The following is a 13,813-nucleotide window of genomic DNA, read 5'->3' on the forward strand; positions in this document are numbered from 1 at the left end:
AATATCAATCTATAACCCAACACCAGCCAATTTCCCTTCCCACCACTCATCCCATTTCACGATGCCTTCGTGTCTTCGACTCTCTTCTGCCGCAAAAACAACCCCATGACTCTTGATCACATCGTCAAGGCTACATCCCACAAACATTCTCTGCGCCCTCTCAACCTCCCACCCCTCGTTAATGACTTTCTCGACGGCACCTACGAACCCACGCGCGAGTCCGTAATCGCCGCCCCCGTGCGCCTCTTCCTCCTCTGGCGGCTGCTTGGGTATTTCAATAATTCGGGTCTCGTTGTCAGCAAAGGTGTAGATTGTGATGCTGGACGAGGTGTACGTTATCTCGCCGTGTGTGCCGTAGATACGGCCCCGTCGGACGCATTGATCCTGTGTGGGTGCAATCATGTGAAGGTTTGCTGTTATGCCAGGGCCTTTCCCTTTAGTTGTGGATTTAGAGTTCGTCTGGGAGGATCGCGACGAGGGCAGGACGTCCCAGGCAAGCGAGACGAATTGGTCATCAACAACGTCGTTATCGGACTCCCAGACGCAGCGACCGTACCAGGGTCTCCGCTTGATGATTTCGTCGGGCGTGTTATCGTCGTAGTCTTGTTGGAGGGTAGAGAGGAGGTGATGCTCTGCTGCATTCAGATCCCCTCCAGTTCCATTCTCGAGATTGCCATCTTCAGTGCCATTCCCGTCCTTGCCGTGGGGTGAATGTAGGTAGTCTTCTATATCCGGGCAGACGATTTTGACCGGCCACCCTGACTTGCCCTTCCTTAGCTGGTTGTCGCGATAGATCCGGATGGCGGAGTACATGCAGTCCCGCTCAATGGGGCACGACGTGCAGTTTGTTGCGGAGCCGGCGGCGGGAGGCTTCTGGGAGGGTGTGAATTGCGTGAGATATCCAGTTGAGGAGACGGTTCGTAGCTTCAATTTCCTCTCGCCGTCGCCGTCACCATCGCTATTGCCAGCAGAAGGAGATGAAGGAGAAGTAACAGCCCCTTCAACAAGCCAAAGCAGAAAGTCAACGTCGTGACAACTTTTCGTCAGCAAACTTCCGTCTCCATTTTCAGTTTCTCGTCTCCAGTTCCCACGGACATAACTGTGTGCAAAATGCCAGTACCCGACTGGCTCGGTGTGCTCTACTGAGACAATATCGCCAATGACCTTTTCTTCCCGGACTAGTCGTCTCAGGAGAAGATTGTGGGGGCTGTAGCGGAGTACATGGCCAATCGAGAAGATACTTCTCGGTGGTCTGGTGTAAGCGGCGTAGACGCTGAGACAATCATCCAACGACAACGCAAGGGGTTTCTCGCAGAGGACATGGAGATCGAGCAGGTTCGCCTTTGCGAGGGCCTTCAGGACGAGGATATGTGTTTCGTCAAGGGTGCAGATGAGCACGCCGTCGACCCCTCCTTTTACTTCGCTCTCTCCTTCATTATCCGCATTTGCACTTGCTTGATGCCATCGTCTTCGTTCAGTCTCATACTGGATCCAACTTTCCCACCCATCGAACTCTTCTCCTGTACTGGGAGCTCTATCACCCCAAATATATTTCTGGCCTAGCTGACGCCGCTTGTAGGGGTCTGGCTCTGCGACTGCGCCGATGCGTGCGCGGGTGGAGGATGTGATTGCGCGGGCGTAGGCGCTGCCGCGGGAGCCGGCGCCGATTATGAGGAAGGTGAGTTGTTTCATGCTTAGAATTCTTGGATATGGAGCTATTCGGTTTTAAAAACCGCAGATGATAAGAGAGGGGTGGATGAGGGGCGCCTTAAAAGGAAGACCGCTGAAGGTGTCACGGTTACATTGCAGGATGGCTGATTGGAGGATACCAGAGGGGCCAAGGCCGGGGATAGGCACCAGCACATCTATGGGGGTAAATATAAAATTAGTAGCTGGCCTGTAGATCCATCTTTAAATAAGACATCTTTTACGGAGTGCAGCGCTATAATGCATGATGTTGTTGCCTCCACTGTCCGTTTTGACTCCAGTATATTACCACGTGACTCGGATACCTAGAGTTCTCTCTAAACACCGCTAGGGGTCTCTAGGTAGAACATTCCAAGATTATCGGACAGGCAGATGTACTGGAAGATCTGCAGGCAACGTTGCGTCTCAATCTATTCCTTGCTACACCGAGACTTCCACACTGGACTAAGTCCAAACACAAATCCTGAAATGAATATTATCGGGAAAATATACCGCTAAGCCAAAAAGGCGCCATGACTTCCAAATTAGTCTTAGACAGCCATATTTTCTAGTCGACAAATATTGTCACCTAGTAGACCCCAAACACCTAGTAGACCTTTGACTGGACAGAACTGATCACGAGTGAGTGGAGGATAGGTGATGGGCATTGACGGTAACCTGACCGCAAATATCTCAGGCCAGAGGAGCATCGGCAGCTCCGTTGTTAATAGAGCATGGCAAATCCAAGTCCTCCGTTCCACCTTTGGTGCTCTCCCAACCTGCGCAGTTTCAGCTCACTATGGTACTGCAATACCAGTCATCAATCTCAACCATCAAATCATCACCAGACGCAGTACACCTTCGTACCGGCCGGCTCCATCTCGTGACTCAGATACGCCGGCCAATGCTCTACGTAGTACCCTGCAATGTGTGATTCCTCCAGCCGCTTGTTCCCCGTTATGCATGCGCAACAAGCCGCCATAACCCAACTCCCTAGCGACACTGCCCTTTTATACCGTCTAGACGTCAAAGTTCATGTGGATTCTCATGTGGATGCTCGTAAGACCGTTGCATTTGTAGATAGATTGTCGAGTAATGCTGCCTGGGGAGGATTAGCTTCGAACAGAATAGCGATTGTCAAGGCCTGTAGCAAGTGGAGGTTTGACGCATTAATGCAGTTGATATCCGCGGGGTCGAGGAATTGGAAGTGACCCGCGCCGTTCAGTTGAAAGTTGAAAAGCGGATATGTAGTTTGATGAGTGCTGAATGAATCTTCGGCGTAAAAGACTGAAGCTGCTCTTTGTAAATTTGGTTGCAGGTGCAAAGGATCGCAGGGTGTATGGTGGTTCTGCGAGCTCCATACTTATCCTGAAAGTGGTTTCGTCCAGGAGAATTCGCTTTCTATAAGAGATCGTGCTTTGTCGTTGCGTACCTCGCCTGCTGCGTTGGGTACCTCGTCCAGGGGAGGCCTTCCGGTGATCTCTTTTTCGAAGGAAAAAGCCATTTTGGCGATGGATGTGACGGATGCCATCGGATGAGATGAATCGAGTTTGGCGTAACGACGGAGACGATGGAGACCATAGATATGAAAAGAGATGATGGATGAATCTCAGATGAGGTAATGAGTGGGAAGAGAAGCGACTTGTATCAGTGGGCAGCCCAGCGCTCACTGAGCTAAATGGGACCACCTTGCCTGTACCAGATCAACCACGTCTCTCAGCATGCTCTACGTCGACTTATCAAGGATGATGAACCTTCATCTTGAGAATTAAGCGGCCTGATTACTGCAGCGGTTATAGATATCCAATTGATATATTTGCGCTGGATCTGTATTGTTGCGGCTGTCGTTGAAGTGATAAAGCGAGACTACTGAAGCCTGTTGCGCACAGCTAGAACACCAGGGACTCTTGGAAACGAGAGACAAGGTCAACCATGCCCTGAGTCTGAAGCTGAGTATCTGCCACAAGCCTTCTCCCACAGATGTAGGTACGCCTTGGCGCCTTGGACGCTATCTTGAGTAGCAACAATATTTCGGCACATTTCTCTTATAGCCAAGCCAAACCTTCTGATATCACCCCAAAACAATCCCATTCTCCCTCAAATAACCTTCCAACTTCCGATCCTCGTTCTCAAGATCCAATTCCCCACTTTCAGGCAAAAACCAATAAACAAACATCCCCAAAACCGCCACACCCCCAGCGAGATAAAACGTCGCACTGTCACCCCCCCTCTTCCTCAGCGGCGTAAAGCACTGGGTTCCCACCGCTGCGCCCGTCCGTCCAAACGCCAACGCAACGCTATATCCCATCCCGCGCATAGCAGTTGGAAACGATTCAGAGGAAATAAGGCCGATTGTGGCACCGGGGCCCATATGCCCGAAGGCATTCAGGAGACCGTATAGCACGACGAAAGCAGCCATGTGCTTTGAGAGCTTATGGAACAGCCCTCCAATCAGAAAGCCCGTCACCGTGTAGCCGGCGAACCCGAGCAGACCGGTGTTGCGGCGCCCAATGGCGTTGGTAAGGTATGCGCCTAGCACGACGCCGGGAACAGGGAGGGCGGAGAGGATGACTTGCCAGATTGCGGTTGTCTGGATGTTGTTGTCTGTGACCAGAGACGAAATGATCGTGCTAGACATGATGCTGTTCGGAAAGTTGATGAAGTCGTAGAGGAAGAATGCGGTTGAGGTTGTCAGGAGACGCGCCCAGTAGCGGCGGACGAGCAAGACGTAGAAGCGCAGAGAGCGGTTCTGTGGGCTTTGTTTGAAATTCGAGTTGTGGTAGAGCGTTGAATCGGTCATGAAGAAGCGGAGGAGCATGATTGTGAAGGGGAGGATTGTAGCGATGGAATAGATGGCATGGAAGGTAATGTGCAGATTGTTGCTGCTTGCTTTCAGGCTGATCAGGTAGATAATTTGCAGGATGGGCGAGGCTAGTGTTGCCATTAGGGTTGTAAAGGAGACGAAGACAGGACCTCGGTAGCGCCGTTTGAACTGCCCTTGTCAATATAACTCCATGAAAGTGAACGTAGAGAACTTACATCGTCCGATTCCTCCAGCCCAGCCGCCGCACTGGGCGGATACTCACCTCCAACACCAAACCCACAGATCCCGCGCACAATGACAAAGAACCACAGCATATTGTACGAAGGATGCACCTGCAGCGCCAGTGCAGCCATCAACGTGCTAACCGTAACCAGCCCCGAGGTAAAGACGAGACCTGCTCGTCTCGAGACCATATCCGACACGTATCCTAGAACGCCAACGCCTAGAATAGCGCCAATGATCAAGGAGTTACTAATCCGCGTCTGCATCTCAGACGGGTACCCCGAGCTGCCTAGCAGGTGCTTGAAGATGACATTTGTGGGATTTGCAAGGCCGTTCTGGAAGCCGTCGCTGAAGTTGGCGATGTACTGGAGGGGCTAATGAGCATGACTGTTGCGTTGATTGATACTCCTGTGGCACATTTAGGGAACACTTACACAACTCAAAATCGTCAGGTTACTCTGCCATCGGGCAGGTCGATAGGGCTTTTGCTGTTCGATTTCCTGGTCCACAACCGTTTCCCGGGCTTTGGTACGGCTGTCTGATGAGGCGTTTGCCATAGCCATGAAGAAGTAAATTCTCGTAGATACTTTGAGCCTCCATCGTGGTCGTGGACTTTTCAAGTTTTTATTGACTGCTGATCTGATCAGGTAATTAAGATTGATAAAACTGGTTATCGCAATTGGTTGTGTCAGGTGGAGTGTGGATGCTTCGGACGCTGTCCGCTCTTTTCAAGCAAAAATCTCAGCTTGATTCCTCGGATTCTGGGCAGCTCGTTCACTATCTCCGCGGTCTGAGAGGCCATTGTGATGAGAAAGAGTCAAAAGACTACTGAAGGCTGACAAGACGCTAAGCTTTGAATCCCCACTTAGAGCGAAAGCTTTTCTATCTTGCATGCTGTCAGCTTATCAGATGCTTGACACGATCAATAAGAAGGGGCCTTACATAATTGCGTATATAAATGTCGATCACAAGTGATGGAGCCTAGGCCTACGGCGTACTCGTACTGCCTTCAACTAAGAATATCTTCAACAGATAAATACCTATATCACAGCACTATGTACATTACAAGATAGGTATATACTCGGATCATAAACTCTCCGTGAACCGACTCCCTCGACTTCCATCAAAACTAGGATGACTTCGTCCTAGCGCATCCGGTCGCTTTGGTATCGCGATGGGGCCAGACGGCGGCATAGGGAAAGGCATGGGCACTGACCGTGCACTGGCCTCAGCCCAAGTCGCCGCATTTGCCGAACCAGATGTCGGTATTCGTGCCGGCGACGGTCGCATCACAGGAACGCCCTCCTCCGGGGCTTCGCGCGTATAGCTGGTATCAAGCGGCATGCTAAATGGATTTGACGGCGGCGGTTGCGATGGCGAAAAGGCCGATCGGGGGATAATAGGTGGAAGTGTGGCGCTTATTTCGGACTCCGTTGGCGACAGGCTTCCATTGCCATCCTCGAACCCCGGCTGCGCGCCGGATGGGAGTTTGCGGCCGGAGATCTTCTGGAAACCACGCTCGCTACTGGGGGTCGTGCTCACGAAACTCTCTTCGCCAGTGGAAACTTGGGACTGTCGCCAGCGTTTCATAAGTGCCGGAGCGAAGTATGCCGCGCCGAATATTGAGCCCTTATTTGAGTCACGTGATGCCATCTCGCTTCTGGCGGGCGCGCCGATGAGACCGCCGCCAACACCTCTATCGTCTGCTATTGACCTGTTGGCGGGCGAACTGAGGAAGAACCCAGTCTTCCTGCGCCGCCGGAGCAGGAACCAAAGCAGCAGGAACAAGAGTGAAGCACCCGCCACGCCTCCGACAACACCACCAACTATTTTGCCCGTGGTCTGTGGGCTCAGCGAGCTTGACCCGCTATCTGACGAAACAGTTGAGCCGTCTGAAGTCCCCGTAGGATTCGAACTACTGCCACCACCCCAACTGTACCCGCCTTGAGATGGTGAATCGGTGTTTGAAGCAGAAGTCTCCGAGGCTGTCGTACCTGTGGCGGATGAATCAGAATCAGAGGTGATCGAGGTGGCTGTTGAATCTGTGTTGATTTCGGAGATAGAGGTTGAGCCGCCATCTGACCCTACTCCCATAATATTTTCAGTGCCGGTGCCAGACGGAGTCTGGGTAGATACCACAGCAGTGGGAATATCGGGGCTCGACCCACTGAACATGGGGGTATCATTTGAGCCGGACGGCTGGCTGATTATAGGGACCGACGTAGAAACAGTAACAGACGTAGCCGGAGATGCGGCAGAAGTGGGAACCGGTAGTATTTGTTGTGTGGATGCGGATAGACTCTCAATATCTGAAGTAAGCGAAGCGATAATGCCAGAAACCTCGGTCACGGCCTCGGACAGCGCTGCTGACATGGACGCCACAGCAGTCACGGACTCTGTGGGCTCGGTTAGCGGCACAGTGGAAGTGTCAATAGTGTCCAGCTCTGATGATGTACTGGTGGCAGGCTCTTCTGAATCTGAGAACGGCACAGTGGAAGTGTCTTCAGAAGCCAACTCTGTGGAAGGTCCAATTGCAGACCCTGAGGGCTCCGTTGCCATTATCGATGTCTCTGAAGGAGCCGACTCTGTCGTCGATCGTTCATCTGATACATCTTCAACAGTGGCTGCCACCGCGGTGTGGTCTGATATCGAAGTTGTCAGGTCGAACCCCGATCCCGTGGTGGGATCTGCAGGATATGAGACTATTGTTGTTATCGTCGTTACGGCTGTCACCGTAGTCGATGCGTCATCGGACATAGTAGTGGTATGTAACTCAGTCGTTTGTCGATCCGAATTACTGGATACAATACTGGACTCAGAGGCAGATGCGGTCTCCTCAGGAACTTGTGTTGCGGTAGTTGCGATCGGCTCGGCACCCGCGGTGACACTAGTCTGCGTATCTGGCTGGGCTTCTGTCGTGGACGGATTGGGCTGGTATTGTCGTTTTTGGTGCAATTCCACCCCTCTGTCTTGTAAATCCCTGAACTGCAGTTCCGGCTCATGTCCAGCTCGGCCGGCACCCAATATTGACTCCTGTCTATCTTCCCGCGTTCCTAGCCGGTGTTTCCGTAATAATCGTTCGTACCGACTATGTCTGGAGGTGCCATGGCTGGTCATGGTGGCGAAAAATGAGACACCGTTGCGCAGAGGGAAGGAATGTAGTAGAATAGAACGAGGTGTCTGCCTGCAAGACACTCGAATAGGCTTTTGTGAGTCTAATAAACGCGATACTCCGATGCGATGTGAAAAGATAGCGGGTTAAAAGAGCGAATCCGGCGTCGTCAGGTGGGAGCGATGAGCGATGATAATAACTTGGGGTATCGAGAAAGATTGAATCGAATTGAATAAAGATGTCAAGGAGCGATGCGAACAATGTCTCTAGAGTCGCAGGTGTAAGGTAGGTCAAGGAGTGGACATCGATCAGCGAACAGTAGTGGCTGCCGACAAAGAACTAGGTAGGCTTGGGAGAGCGAAACAACATGCGATCTAACCCGAAACAGTCCCAGTGTCAGTTCCCAAGTCCCAGTACACAGAAGCTATGGGTTTGGGCATAGGTGAAACATACAAGGAACCGAATGATCGTGATCAGGGTGTCAAGAGTCGTCAAGACTAGGCCATCATGGAGAATTGCTCTTCAGATGGCAACGGGCGGTATTTCATTCCGTTCCGAAAGTGTTCCAGGTCCAAGGTGTCAGTGGGCGAGGATCCACGTTGGCTGTCGAGACCCAAGGTTCTAGTTCTGACCCAAGAGTGGCCACTCGCTTCTTGTCACTGGTGGCGGATTCCGTCAACAGAAGAGATGCCTTTAAGATGGCGATAGCAGGGCCAAAGAAGAGAAAGACGAGGGATCCTTGAAGGGAAGAGGAAAGAGGACGAAGAAAGAACGGGAAAAGAGGAGAAGAGGGCGACGGGTTCAGGAACAGGAAACGGAGGCTAAGAATAACAACGGCGAACGCTCAGACTGGCTCCGTAATTAAATGAGACGACGGTCTTAGACTTGCAGACTTAAGACACCCTAACCACTTTAACCTGCCGAGCGGGTCACAGAACAGTTTCACGCCCTCAGTTCTCTTCAACGGGCGCTGCAGAATCGAACCATGCTGTCTACGCACGATGAACTGGAGAACTGACCCGGTGCCGGGTCGAAACGCGCGAGTTGTTCCGTGGATATGTCGCACTCGAATGTTCTAGGCGACCACTAAATGTGAGATCCCCACCGCCGTCAGACAGTTCGGTGAGACCTTTCTAGCACCATGTGACTGCAAGGGGCCAAGTAAACAAACATGCAAGGTACGACGTTAATCTGCTTACTATCATGTGGACATACGATATATGAACTACCTAGTGCCTATGGTACTACGAACACTACGCTTCTTCCGATGCTGACGTCAGCATGCGTACTTGGAGTACAGTAGCCTGGAATAGTATATGATGGGTAGATCCGCGCGAGGAATGCGGCATAGGAATGCTTCAGTTCAGCCTTATCCGAGAGGATATCTGGTGGGCGAGGAGAGCCTCAGTCATCCAATTATACACGCCATCAATATGGCGAATACTAAACGTGCACCTCTAGACCATACCCCGTGGCCCATGACCAAAAATAAACAGACTAAAAAGACTCGCCAGGAATGTGTAGAGGAATTGTTTCAACGCTGTTATGATGAAGGGTATTAATAGGCCGGGTGCCTTAGAACGTCTCCAGCTCATCACCTGCGACTTCACCTTCGGCAGGGATCTCAAATCCTTCCTGTATACTGGTCAGTCCGTGAACTCAGGGTCTGGCTTGGCTGTCGTACCTCTGTAGAGTAAAGGATGCCCTGGATGTGCTTCACCAGTGAATCGTCATCCTTCTCCAGCTCTGGGTCCGCCTCAATCGCATTCTGGAGCAGCAGCTCGATGTCCCGAAGCTTGGCAAAGTAAAAGTCGCGCTCCTTCTCCAATCCACTGATCGCCTCCTTGGTTGAGTTCAGTTCCGCCTGCAGCGCAGCGACAGTGGCTGAGCTGGCTCCTCCGGCAGCAGGGCGCGCGCGTCCAACGGTGGGAGTGGTTCCACGCCGGGCGCTGCTGGCAGAGGTTGCGCCTGCACGCGAAGTGCCGGCAGAGCCGGGAGGGGCCCCGGAGGCCTTTCGGCGGGCGAGCGCATCGTAGTCTCCTCCTGGATAATGTTGGTCCCAGTACTTCTTCGTCCACTGGAGGAACTCCAGGTTATCCTGCATCCGGCATTTGGAAAGCGACTCGACGGGGATTGGCTTGTCGATCTGGTGACGTGCAAAAACATCTGTTGAAGAGGAGCGGGTTAACGGCGGAAATGCGTTATCGAAGATTGTGTAACATACTCTGCAGGATCTTGAAATTTTGAAGGTAGGCGTATTCCGTGTTAACATTGAACTTTACTCGAGACATGGGCACGTCCACTGTATGAGCAATGTGTCAGTTTCCGTCCAATGCTGTTCGCTCCGCTGAAAGGGGCACTCACTGAAAATAGAGTCGAAAATCTGACATAGCGCGGCTCTGCAGGTTTGGCCATCAGTATTTTGTTGACCCAAAGGATCTCCATATACACTAAGACGGCCAGGGGTTTTCGAGAAGGATGGCTAAAGGGCTAGGGGCTCGCTCATACCCGGTTCCGCACTGCTCAATTTTGGTCATATTCAACTGCAGCAGGTTGTTGAGCCATGCTAACAGCTCCTGTCTATAAGCCGCATAGCATGAATCATCAGCGTTCAGTTCAAATCTCCTTGTAAGTCGGAAGGTCCCGGTGCCTGACGAACCTCGATTCGCCCATGGTGGGGTAGGATTTGGAGGAGTCAAGTCTGGCAAGAGGAGAAGATATAAGGATGGATAAAAAAGATTGGCAGAGGATAGAATTCTGTTGTATAAGCAGGATTAACTGTCTCGTGTGGTTATATCGTCTAAGACGAGTAGATAGGAGATAGAAGATGAGATTGTTGTTGTTGTTCGTTTCTGTCGCCAAAAACCGTCTTTGTTGACGCTAAGTCCCTGGCCAATCATTGCTGTTTTCCGCCCAGCGATTGACACCTCAGGCAGCATGACCAGGGACGTTTACAATTAAACTTTTCGGCAATTAAGCGTATATCTAACTCCGTACAGATATCGAATTATGGAGACGTGAAGTTGCAGAAAATGGCAGATATATTTTCAGCGCCATGAGTATCTCTATCGCTAGCCAAAAAAAAAAAAAAAAAAAAAAAAAAAAAAAAAAAAAAAAAAAAAAAAAAAAAAAAAGGGACCGGAGAAGAAAACCGACGAGCAAAGAAAACAGACAAAAAATTCTCTATGACTTTTGTCTCGAAACTGCAGACCATATTGAGATCTATTATGATGCCGTCTATGTCTAGCCTTCCAATAAATCAATGCCATCTAACCCATATCCAAAGTCCATGATTACCGCGCGCGAGTCTTGGCTAGTCGCAACAATGCGTCTATAATCTGACTTCACACTCAACATCCAGCTGGTGGTCCAGCCCGGAAAATCAATGGACAGCTCTCCGGCTTGAGCATCAAAAACCTTGACGCTCGTATCGTAGCTTCCGCTGACAATTCGTTGGTTGACATCGTCAAGATGCAAGGAACGAACCAAGCCCGTGTGCCCTTCAATCTCTTTAACCAGCTGACCAGTGTTCGCGTCAAACTGGTAGATGGCTCGGTCATTGCCACCGGTGAGAACCGTGCGTGCATCATTGCTGAATTCAACACACGCGAGGCCCCTGTCTCTGCTGGAGAACTCCTTGACACACAGGCCAGACGTAATGTTCCACAGCTTAGCGACACCGTCTCCACTTGCAGAGACAATGAGATCGCCACGTAGCTGAACGGCGTTGACGGGCCCGCGATGGCCGAGCAGCTTTTTCACGAGAGCGCCAGAGCGTCGATCCCAGACGCAGATTGTATTGTCCTTGGAACAAGAGACAATATAACGATGGTCAAAGCAGACATCCAAAACACCCGCTGTGTGACCCTCGAGACGACGGATTGGTTTATAGTCGTTCTTGATGTCCCAAACGATGCATGTGTGGTCAGAAGACCCAGTAACCATGATTTCATCGTCAAACTGGAGGCACAGAATGGAAGCGCTGTGATAGTTCGATGGTTTCTCATGCAGAGTCACAATCTCTGCTGGAGAAGCGGGAGGAGGACGAATGGTAAATAACGGCGAACTACCTAGCGCTTGCTGGTCTGGATCATGGAACGGACCGTTGTTGAGAACTCCTCCAGGCGCTGGCCCGATTATCTTACGACAAGACCAGGGGTAGCGAGCGTCCCAGACTCGGATTGTTCGATCGCGAGAACCAGTGATGATTTTGTCTCTATAAGTATGTAAGTAAGTGATCAGAGAATAGGAAATCGTGCCACGTACTCGTCAAATTGGGCGCAGTAAACACTGTCTGTATGGCCTTGGAGATAGATCGCTGCCGCCTTGCCCTCCTTCCACCGACTCTCCAGGGCACGACGAATAAGATACAACCGCTTCCAATCTTGTTGGAACGTGTTTCTGCCAAGTCCAGCAGCCGGCTGTTTACCAGACCCTGAGTGGCAGCGTTTGCCATAGTAAGAGCGAAATACATTGCGCCACACATGTTGGGAGGAGACCTGCTCACTCCAAGCGCGTGACACCAAGCCGCTGTTCATCAAAGACTCAGGGTCAAGATACGAGAGTACCTGAGCCATGATTTCTGTAGGGAATGCGACCGCAGGGTCACTGCGAACGACATCCGTTTCATCATCCGAGGAGTCGGAACGATCCTGCAGGATGATACCAATGCCACTTTCCGAGTCTCGCGTAAGCTTCGCTTGCTCCGACTTGAGTGCCATTTCATTCTGAGCCGCTGCGGCTGCTCGAGCAGCGGCTCCAGAGCACAGGTGGTTAGGCACAATGGGAGGCTCTAACCCCTTCCCAGGAATCGGCAGTGGGATGGAGAATCCTTGGAAAGCAGGAACAAATTCGGGATGATCGAAACCATCTTCTTCGCCATCTTGGCTACTCTGAGGGCCCAGCTTATGCTCATGCTGAAGCTGAAAGGGAGAGTTCGAAGTGCGAGATGATTTGCTGCGAATGGTAACTGACAGACGACGGCCAAGCGCACGCAGTCCATCAACCGAGTGGCGTAGCCCCGAGAAACTCTTTGCGCTGCGACGTCTGCCGGGCTGTCCGCAAACAGGATTCATGGTTTCCAAAGCCGAACCTCCCATATCATCCCCAGAATCCACGAGGGGCAAGCCATTCCACACATCATGATCTAGGTCCGATGTTGAGCTAGAAGGTAAAGTTGATACGGTCGCGGTCCGTGGTCGCAACCGCGATTTGGCGTTAATTGATGGATGTCTTCGGTGAGGGGAAGTAGCGATGGTGTCTCGTGGAGGCATTGTAGGCGGAAATTGCAGCCGATCAAAAGCTAGGATATCTCAAGCGGAGACGTGCGGTCTCTTTCAGAGAGAGCGCGAATTGCGATTGAAAAGCCCCTTTCCGCTCTGGACACGATTTGAAAGCCCACCGTAGGAAAAAGGAATAAGAGGCAAGGGGCTTATATGTCTAATAGACCGGGGTATCAAGATTGAAAAAGAAATTAAGCAAAAAGAAAAGAAAAAGAAACGAAACGAAGTCCAGGGGCTGAAAAAGTTGGCTGAAAGAGGTGGTAATCAAGGTATACTAGTGCGTGAGATAAGATGAGCGATACACCATTCGATAAGAACAACCACAGAGAAGAGGAGGAAACAAGAGACGAGATAAAAAAAGAATACGGCCAGTAGATACAAAAGAGAGAAAGGGAGATATACGAAAGGAGAGAAAATTGGTTAACGCCCAAGGTGAGTCGGGATGAAAACAATAATAATCGACAGGGAGAAGGGGCAGAAATTGAAAATCTGGGGGCGGTGAGACTTTCGCCTCTTGGGTCTGTGCCCCAGTGGCGATCTGAAGTCTCAGAAATTGACTGATGCAGTCCTTGGAACAAAGATCCTGGTGTTTTTCTAGGATTACACAGAGTATGGAGGCAGTGCATTGTTTGTTAGCAGTTTGCTATATGCTAGATTGAAATTTCCTAGCGCCAAATATCAGTTCAT

At 51.1% G+C, this 13,813-nt stretch overlaps 4 protein-coding genes across 4 annotated transcripts; all 4 read right to left on the bottom strand.

Moving 5' to 3' along the window:
* Positions 1 to 9: 9 nt before the first annotated feature.
* Positions 10 to 1,758, bottom strand: BDW70DRAFT_166573 (Gfo/Idh/MocA family protein; the record flags this gene model as incomplete). Its single annotated transcript, XM_073742021.1, has 1 exon — positions 10 to 1,758. Exon 1 carries the CDS (start codon positions 1,690 to 1,692, stop codon positions 10 to 12), a length of 1,683 nt encoding a protein of 560 aa, XP_073597559.1. The 5' UTR covers positions 1,693 to 1,758.
* Positions 1,759 to 3,757: 1,999 nt separating this feature from the next.
* Positions 3,758 to 5,295, bottom strand: BDW70DRAFT_148969 (major facilitator superfamily domain-containing protein; the record flags this gene model as incomplete). Its single annotated transcript, XM_073738942.1, has 3 exons — positions 3,758 to 4,678; positions 4,726 to 5,097; positions 5,167 to 5,295. 3 exons carry the CDS (start codon positions 5,293 to 5,295, stop codon positions 3,758 to 3,760), a joined length of 1,422 nt encoding a protein of 473 aa, XP_073597560.1.
* A 3,788-nt stretch (positions 5,296 to 9,083) lies between these two features.
* Positions 9,084 to 10,671, bottom strand: eb1 (microtubule-binding protein BIM1). The gene is made up of 6 exons (XM_073736254.1): positions 10,504 to 10,671; positions 10,353 to 10,424; positions 10,209 to 10,243; positions 10,069 to 10,146; positions 9,529 to 10,010; positions 9,084 to 9,479 (listed from the first exon to the last, which is right to left on the bottom strand). The coding sequence occupies exons 1-6, from the start codon at positions 10,515 to 10,517 to the stop codon at positions 9,420 to 9,422; spliced, it is 741 nt and encodes a 246-aa protein (XP_073597561.1). The 5' UTR covers positions 10,518 to 10,671; the 3' UTR covers positions 9,084 to 9,419.
* Positions 10,672 to 10,972: 301 nt separating this feature from the next.
* On the bottom strand, positions 10,973 to 13,552 carry BDW70DRAFT_133013 (F-box/WD repeat-containing protein). Its single transcript, XM_073736255.1, has 2 exons — positions 12,111 to 13,552; positions 10,973 to 12,060 (listed from the first exon to the last, which is right to left on the bottom strand). Exons 1-2 carry the CDS (start codon positions 13,115 to 13,117, stop codon positions 11,088 to 11,090), a joined length of 1,980 nt encoding a protein of 659 aa, XP_073597562.1. The 5' UTR covers positions 13,118 to 13,552; the 3' UTR covers positions 10,973 to 11,087.
* Positions 13,553 to 13,813: the final 261 nt, after the last annotated feature.

The sequence above is a fragment of the Aspergillus foveolatus genome (assembly GCF_047715535.1).
Source record: "Aspergillus foveolatus strain CBS 279.81 unplaced genomic scaffold BDW70scaffold_14, whole genome shotgun sequence".
Lineage (NCBI taxonomy): Eukaryota > Fungi > Ascomycota > Eurotiomycetes > Eurotiales > Aspergillaceae > Aspergillus > Aspergillus foveolatus.

Bases quoted from the DNA above. Each gene is read 5' to 3' on its own strand.
- eb1 (XM_073736254.1), bottom strand. The intron at 10,147-10,208 runs GTGAGTGCCCCT...TTGCTCATACAG, and splicing joins GATTTTCGACTCTATTTTCA to TGGACGTGCCCATGTCTCGA. The intron at 10,011-10,068 runs GTATGTTACACA...CCTCTTCAACAG, and splicing joins AAATTTCAAGATCCTGCAGA to ATGTTTTTGCACGTCACCAG.
- BDW70DRAFT_133013 (XM_073736255.1), bottom strand. From the start codon at position 13,117: ATGCCTCCACGAGACACCATCGCTACTTCCCCTCACCGAAGACATCCA. The intron at 12,061-12,110 runs GTACGTGGCACG...ACATACTTATAG, and splicing joins TACTGCGCCCAATTTGACGA to AGACAAAATCATCACTGGTT.